We start from the raw sequence: 8,481 nt of genomic DNA, 5'->3' as shown, positions 1-8,481 counted from the left end.
CTAATAATCAATTTCTATAAATTTTTACAAAAACTCATAAAAGTTTAGAAAAATAAAAAAACTTACAAATTGAGTTTACTTTGGTGTTGAGTGCGCTCTTTGATGGACTTGATATTGATGGAAGAGGCTTTGAAATTATTTCAATGATTTTGAGAGAATGTGAGTTGAGAGAGTTTGAGAAACTTGAGTGGTTTAGAGTGTTTTATTAGAAATGAGGAAGGAGAAATGATTCTGACGCGTTTTCGATCAAACAACGTTCTAAGAAGCATCTTTGTAATTTCCACGGAGATGTATTTTTGGATTTTTTTTTTTTCATTTCCTTACAATCTGTCTCAAAAATATAGAGTTGAGTCGCGGCTGAAGATGCACCTCTAAAATATAAAAATATTATGATATTTTCAGACAAGTGTGATAATTGCATATGTATTCCTCTTTATTAATTACTTTCATCTTCCAAATCTATCTTAATTTCTATAAAAAAATAAAATTATCACTCGACAAAAAAAAAGATCAAATTATCAAATATGTGTGTCCAAACGAGGCTATTGAGAGACACAAATATTCTCGTTGAGATAAATATCGGTAAAGTGCCAAAATTCATGACCATTTTAGGTATTTTCTCATTTGTCAACCATGAAACAATCGCGACGGCTAGATTGTAACACATACACGAGTCAGTTTCTTATTGGTCACCTAACAAAGGTTGCAAAGTGCACCGAAACAGTAAAAGAATACCCAACAAAATCAACCCTTCTCTAATTCTTCGTCAATTACTCAGATTCACATACAACACACCGCACAAGATCATTCCTCCTCTTCGTTACTCAAATTTCTATCTTCGCTCCAAAACGCGCCACTGCAAAACCTCTCCCTCTTCTGTTTCACAGTAAGTTACGCTCCCATGCCATTTTTTTTTCTTTTTCCGTTTCCGTGTACCGAAACGCAATGTTGATATATCTAAGATTTCTTAATTGGTTTTTCTATCTAATTTTATTTTCGTGTTGTATTAAGCAATTTAAATGATTAAGTTTGATTTGGTTTATGTACTAAGTGAAGATTTAGGGTTTTGGTCACGACTTTTTCTAGTAGAACTGTGTAACTGATAAGCTACAGGATTCCATTTTGTTTTCTCGTTTTTGTGTTTTGCTTTATATTTTTGTTCTTTCTGTCTCTCTATCTCTCTATGTAGCACTCACACCTTTGAAAAAAAGTTCATGACTATTCAAAAATGTAATAATGTATATCTTGATATAACAAATTGGGCAGATTTTTATGGATTGTGTGGTAGTGGATTCGGACAAGGGCAACGAGGCAGATCGTAGCTGTCTAGAAGAGAGTACAAGTATATTTAATGGAGTTGAAGTTCAAGAGCCCTATGTGGGCATGGAATTTGATTCTGAAGAAGCTGCCAGAACATTTTATGTTGAATATGCTAGACGGGTAGGATTTGTTGTACGTGTTATGCAGCGTCGACGTTCTGGAATCGATGGCAGAACTCTTGCTCGTCGACTTGGGTGTAACAAACAAGGATTCTCACCCAATAGCAAGGGAACACCGGGGCAAGAAAAAAGACCAAGGCCCAGTGCCCGAGAAGGTTGCAAGGCAACAATTTTAGTTAAGATGGAAAAATCTGGAAAATGGGTTGTCACAAGATTTATAAAGGATCACAACCATCCACTAATTGCTACAGCTAATGGTTTCAGTACAGAGGTGAGTTTTATGCTTTCTTATACTGTTTTTACTATTACTTTCCACTCATCTAAGTAAATTTTCACTGGTTCTTCTTAAGCATGGACTTTAGCATATACTTTGTTTGAGGACAGCGGTGATAATAAATATGTTTTTTATTTTCATGCATCTGCCATGCAAGTGACTGTTTGGCCTACAGAAGAGAGAGTGGGTCAAATAGAGAGAGAAAAGTGTAATTTAACTGCTTTCTGTAGCATCAGCAGTAAGTTAAAAAGGGGAGTGGATTGTATAGTGGGTATCTTTGAGAATCATTGAATTAGTTAGAATGAAGAGTTTTCGTCTTCCGTAAATTCCCTAATTCCATCAAATAATACTCAGACTTCTCTCTCGCTTGTTTTACTATTCCATTGCGGTGTGTGTTGGTTCTTAGTTCCTATCAAACTGGTCTGACCTGCTGGACACGCAAGCAGGGACCTGTGACTGCCTGAGGTAAATGCCAGCAAAGAAGTGATGGATTGAGGTTAAGGTTGCGGCACTAGAAGCAGGGTTATTGGAGGTTTGTTCTGCCTTGGCAGAGGTACAGAGCACAATAAAGTATGACTCCAAACATCGATTCACAACTTCGGTTTGGCCGTCGGTTAATGATGATACGACAAGCTCATCTTCAATGTAGTTCCTTGTAGTCTTAACAGCTCTCTCCAAAACAAGCTGATGAACAACAGGAGAGGTGTAAAGTTGACTGGTTATCACATGCAAGTTCCAGCTAATCAACCTGGCAAAAATGTATCTTTTGCAGTAAATGTTTCGACCATACAAGCTCACATGTAGCATGAGCCGTAGCTCGATACTCGATTTCGACTCGACCATGCAACAACAGTTTGTTTTTTGCTCTCCCAAGAAATCAATTTTCCACCCACAAAAATACAAGATCCATAAGGTAACTGCATTTCACTCACATCTCCTGCCCAATCGACATATGAACACCCAACAATATTTGAGTGGTCTTTATCAGAGAAAACAAGTTCTTTTCCTGGTGCTATTTTGATGTACTCAAGAATTCGAACAACTGCATTCCAATGACTGTCATATGGAGAGTTAAAGGAATTGATTTACGACACTAACTTGAAAAGGTATGTCTGGTCTTGTTAAGGTGGGAGATAATCCATTTTTTCTTTAGTCTTCGGTATTTACTTGGATTAGGATATGGCTCCCCTAGTCTTCTGACCATAGACCTTAGTATAGCCTTTTGTAACTAATCAAGCCTATAATCAAACAACCTATCCACCGGTCCTACTTTGACATTAAACACCCTTCAAATGCGGGATCCACACACTGAACGTGGTTGTAATAGAACAAGGCAGGGAGGCGAGTCTGATGCAACAAACAGCGGCGAGAACGAGTGGTTGCAGGGTGGCGTGTGTCCCACACATGCCGGAAAACACCTTATGAGGTGGCAACGTGTGGCATAGTTTTTGGCAGCAGCACTTCAGACTCTGGTAAATCGGCAACTTTCGGTGCTGATGGTGGCACGTGTGTTCCTAGAAACAGAAGTGGAGAAGTCTCGGGTGGCGGCAGCGGTAGCCTCTGGACGGCTTTTGTCCAAACCAAATTGGAAAAGTCTCTGGCAACAGCGGCACACTCTGAATTGCTTTGGTCCAGACGATACTGTCCCTTGGACATCCGTAATAAGACGCCTTTTCTTGCAGGTAAAGTAAATTGAAAACATGGTAACCTAACAAAGAAGAGAGAAATATGCAGACAATAAGTGAAACAAGTCAAGATTTTGTGTATCCCATGAAAAGTATCAATAATAATTAGGTGTCTCCAGCTCTATGATCATCAGCATTGCTGAATAGGCCTCAGTGTTAGGTTTATTAGTTCTGCAGACTGGTTGCAATTTTGGCCTAGTCATTCTCATGGCCAAGGTGAATTGAAACAGTGTGATGAAGATGAGACCTTTTACCAAAAGGAGCATTCCCGGTGTACTGTGTCCAACTTCTATGCTATACCTTTGTTTACCGTGCATGGCACATACTAATTAAGAACATGCCCTAAGTTTAACAGACAACACCGCCACTATCCCCACAGCCAAATACAGTACAATTGGTGAACGCACCAAAACAGGGGTTTCAGGTAAGATTTATTTCAATCTTGTAGGTTTATAAGTTTGTTAATCATCCCCAAAAGTGACTGTTCATTTGAAGCCAAATCACAAGGAATTTATATGTTGCCTCCAACAGCAAATTTAAAAATACTGTTGAAGTCTTCCAATTGATGCAGATATCTGCATGCTTAATTCCTCTTCACTTTTTTGTGCTTGTTTCTAGGTTTGTCAAGTTATTTTTTGTTGTTATTTGTGCACATATGACAGGAATAGAACGATTTTACCAAAAAATTGATCCTGAGTAAGATAAATGGTCCCAGTTCAAGTTTAACTGGAAGTAGAATATGAGTTTAGATAGCTTTAGAAATATCTCGTTCCTTTTATTTTATTGGATTGAAATATCATGTTCTTTCTACATGCAGTTAGTTTACTCTAATCTCTACCTGTAGGACGATAAAGATAAGAAAATTGCTGAACTTACTATGGAGTTGAAGCGCCAAGATGAACTTTGTACTGCATATAGAGAAAAACTACTTAGCTTCATAAACAATGTCGAGGAACAAACAGAGGAAATGTCCACAAAAATTCAACTAATTATTGAAAATATAAGGAGAGCAGAAAGCCTCGGGACTGTACTTGAATGTATAGATGAATAAATGTACAGTATATAATTTCACTAATAGTATTCCATTAAAGTAGCATGCAGCTGTTAATACATGGTTTATTCCTGGGTGTTAAGCCATAGGGCATCTATCAAGTTTTGAAAGTAAAAAAAGAAAAGAAATGAGGTACTAGCCCAATATCATATAAATGTGTCTATGGCAATAGTTTGAAAGTTATTTTGCTAGAACTTAATCAAATGAAATTTGGAATTTGGAAGCTCTGTGTTCTTTCTCTCATGTTTGTATTATGCTTTAATCTCAACCATTGATTCATCTATCTCTTTCTCTCTTTTTATATTATTGTTTTTTTTACAGTTAAACATTAGATTAAGAAAATGAGAAAGGGTTGGACCAAAAGACATGATAGGATCCAAATTCCTCATATAAAACTTGTTTGGAATTAAATTTTGATGAATACAATTCCACTTTCAATTAAGACAAGTTCAGCACCCACAAACTAATTCTTCAGAGACGGGTCTCATTACATGAGGTATTAATAATTCTAGTAGTCATGTAAGCATAATAATTGACATTGGTCACGGCGATGATCATAACACAATGATACTTTATCATTAAATTTCATGTAACACATATCTTTAAATATGTATTATAAGAAACATATGACTTTTAACTAAGAAGGAAGACGGAGCATATGAAATATAAATTCAGTAAAAAGAGAAATATTTATAAAATAGAGGTGAAAGTTGAAGACCATATCATGTTATCTGACAATTCTCATGGTTTAAATATTTTGGATTTTTAATACAAAATAACGGAGAAATAGAAGAGCTTGTAAGCCATTAAATTCAAGTTGGGTGGATTGCTTAAATGAAAGATGATTTCAGAGATTTTATGTCACACAAAGGTACTGCTCAAACTGAATAAAAATATTTTGGGAAGATGATTTTAGAGATTTTATGTGACACAAAGGTACCGCTCAAGCTGAAAGAGTTTTTTTTTTTATCAAATTGCATAATAACATGTGATGTTGTATGAGACATAATGTTAGACGGTTAAGACTCAATATAAAATGAGAATGTTGTGTTGGATGTGTGATAAGATTAGATATGATAAGATTAGAAATGACAATATTGAAGAGAATGTTGAAGTAGCACTTATAGTAAAAAAAAAAGATGGAAAATAAATTTAGATGGTTTAGGCATGTAGAGAGAGTTTGTAGATTCTATGACAAAGAGAGGAGATCTCATAAAGAAAAGACAAACAAATAGAGGTAGGGGTGGCAAATAGAAATATCCATCCCATTTAGGCCCATTTTGCAAAAGTATGCAAAAATACAAGATGGGGCACATATAGTTAAAGATGCCGGTCTAAAATCTTAGTTTTTTCTGCAAAATAAAATGAGGGTAGGGTGGTCCCGCTGACATTATACTTGTTAAATCTAAAAATGTAAAAAGGTGAGGTGGGGCGGGCCCGTTGACATTACAAAGTATAAAAATATAAAAATAATGTTAGTATTCGCATCCGCAAAAGCTCACAGAAAAATCGACGGGGTTGAACCGGGTGTGCACATTAAAGATGCATGGTTAAACCTTGACTCGTCTCACACTTAAGTGTATATAAAATATATATGCTCAACGATGATTGTATTGTTTTTTTTACTCCTAATTAGAGATAGAGAAAGATTTAAAAAATTTATAAAAAAATTATTAAATTTTTTTTGAGATTAACGGATTTGATAAAAATATATTTTGATATAAAATATTAGGTAGAAATTGATATCTGTAATTTACTTTACTTAAATGGCATAAAATTAAGACTAAATTTATCGCTGTTTTCTTATTATGAAATGGCCAATAAATTTCATAAATATTAAAAGTAATTGTAGTTATCTATTTGTAAAATATATTATTTTTATATAATTATTTCTATAATAAAAATTAGCAAATTATCAATATTTGTCAAAGCATTCTCAAAGATTCTAGAAAGTTAATAAAACCCGTATTCCAATATTTGTCAAGTGTCTCAAAATTTAATTTCTGCCAAAAATAATTATTATACCCACTTTAATTATTTATTTGGTTCCTCATTTTATCCAATACAATTGTACTATTTGATCCAATTATAATTAAGGAATTGTTTTTTCAATATCCTTAGGTATTCTCTCACAATTCGAAAAAAATCTCAAATATCATTCTAAATTGTTAAGTCAGTCTTATTTTATAAAAATTAAGAGTATTGGTGATACATTTTCAAACACATATTTTTTAAACATATTTCGATATAAATTGTTGAACTATGATTATTTTAAAAAATTAAATATGTTAGGAGATACATCTTCTTATATTATTTAGCTAAGTTTTCGATGAAGTTTAAAAATTCAACTGAAATACTTGATGAATTGAACTTCACTGTTTTAATTATTCCAACTAATAATTTTTTTATTAATAGAATTGTTATAGATTAGTTATTTTTTATAAAAAAATTATTCATTTTTCTTACCTCGGTAAAAAAAAATTAATATTAAAGTATCTAATATTCAATTAACTTAAAGAATAATTAATAAATAAAGGATAATATTAACTTGTGTTCCAAGTTAAAAGACCTACTTATAATGAATTTGTATTGAAAAAAATATTTAAAAGATTAATTATATATTTTTTATTAAAATCAGTGCATAATTTATCAGGCATTATTTTTTTATTTAATTTTTATAAATAAATATAAATAATTATGCTGTATGTTTCAAATATTTTTTTTCAACAAAAGTTAATAAATAAATAGTTAAAATGGTATATTTGAATATTTTATTTGTGTGTATTGATTGTGTTTCAATCTATATTTTTGAACAATTTTTATAATAAAATAAGATGAATCTCAGAATAATATATTTTAATGTAATTTGAATGCATCAGTTATATCTCAAAATAAAAATAAAAAAACATTTTTGAATTTTAAAAAATGTGAGATGCATGTATAATGGTGAAAAGAGCAACAATCTAGTGACTTTCAAATCTTTTACAAACTCAAAAGATTTTTCAGATTTTTTTTTAAAAATAATCATGTTTTTCAAAAAAAATACGAAAATAACCAACTTTTCAATTTTTTTACTCCAAAATAACCATGTTTGGGGAGGATGCGCCGGGGGAGTTGGCGCACCCCTTAAAAAATAAGAGGATCAGTGCATCTGACGCCTCCTCTTATTTTTTTAGGGGGTGCGCCAACTCCCCCGACGCATCCTCCCCCAAACATGATTATTTTGGATTTTTTTTTTGAAAAATTAATTATTTTTATATTTTTTTTTAAAAACATGATTATTTTTAAAAAAAAATCGATTTTTCAAACACTTTCCAAAGATGACATCTTATTAATCAAATAGTTTATCAGTCAATTTTACACACTTCTTTTTACTCATCACACTACATATTAACCAATATTGAATATACTATTCACTTTATTTTTTCTTCTTCTTGTATATTCAGATTCCTTTTTAAACTTTAACCATATTTTCTTTCATTTCTCAATCTCATTCAAATCTATTTTGCAATTTTTTTTAGCATTTTTTTCTTTATGTATCACTAGATTTATTATTTGTAGGAAATTAAAAATTTCTTCATATATTTGACGAACAAGATAAACAAAAATGGTAAGTAAATAATATTGATTCCTTCTCTATGTTTCTTTTCTCTTTGCTTACACAAATATGTTTTCTTGAAGGTGATTCTATTAGACATGAAGACCGAATAAAAAAAAAGTTTGATTCAGTTTAAAATTTCCATTTGTATTGTTTTATATATTTTTCATGTAATGTCAATTAAAATATTTTTTTTTTTTTACTTTTTCATCAACAATTTAAAAAAAACTGATTTGACTAAATGAAAAAACATCTTATATTTTAACAAGCAAAAATTATCTTCATCTTTTTATTCTAAAAATAAAATAAATTAAATAGAATTGTTTCACCATAATAAACATCTCTTCCTTCTTGAGACAGACTGATTACCTTTTTTATAACAAATAATAGATTTTATAATAATAATAAATATTTCACCTCAACTAATAACAAAT

The 8,481-nt window shown here is 31.9% G+C and overlaps 1 protein-coding gene across 3 annotated transcripts; it reads left to right on the top strand.

Moving 5' to 3' along the window:
* Nucleotides 1–590: 590 nt before the first annotated feature.
* LOC127127852 (protein FAR1-RELATED SEQUENCE 7) lies at nucleotides 591–4,672 on the top strand. Of its 3 annotated transcripts, none has more exons than XR_007805486.1 (4): nucleotides 591–886; nucleotides 1,267–1,710; nucleotides 2,160–3,822; nucleotides 4,243–4,554. XR_007805486.1 is itself a non-coding variant. In XM_051057129.1 (3 exons), exons 2-3 carry the CDS (start codon nucleotides 1,273–1,275, stop codon nucleotides 4,447–4,449), a joined length of 645 nt encoding a protein of 214 aa, XP_050913086.1. In that variant the 5' UTR covers nucleotides 591–886; nucleotides 1,267–1,272; the 3' UTR covers nucleotides 4,450–4,672. The 3 variants fall into 3 exon arrangements, 1 of the variants encoding a protein (XP_050913086.1); XR_007805487.1 differs by having other exon boundaries at nucleotides 2,160–3,395; nucleotides 4,243–4,365; XM_051057129.1 differs by lacking the exon at nucleotides 2,160–3,822 and having other exon boundaries at nucleotides 4,243–4,672.
* The last annotated feature ends 3,809 nt before the right edge of the window (nucleotides 4,673–8,481 follow it).

This window comes from Lathyrus oleraceus, chromosome 3, assembly GCF_024323335.1.
Source record: "Lathyrus oleraceus cultivar Zhongwan6 chromosome 3, CAAS_Psat_ZW6_1.0, whole genome shotgun sequence".
NCBI classification, from domain to species: Eukaryota; Viridiplantae; Streptophyta; class Magnoliopsida; order Fabales; family Fabaceae; genus Lathyrus; species Lathyrus oleraceus.
Note: the sequence above shows the minus strand (reverse complement) of the source record. Positions and strands in the feature narration are given on the sequence as shown.

Coding starts and splice junctions, on each gene's coding strand:
- LOC127127852 (XM_051057129.1), top strand. CDS start 1,273: ATGGATTGTGTGGTAGTGGATTCGGACAAGGGCAACGAGGCAGATCGT. Junction 1,711..4,242: donor CTAATGGTTTCAGTACAGAG/GTGAGTTTTATG, acceptor CTCTACCTGTAG/GACGATAAAGATAAGAAAAT.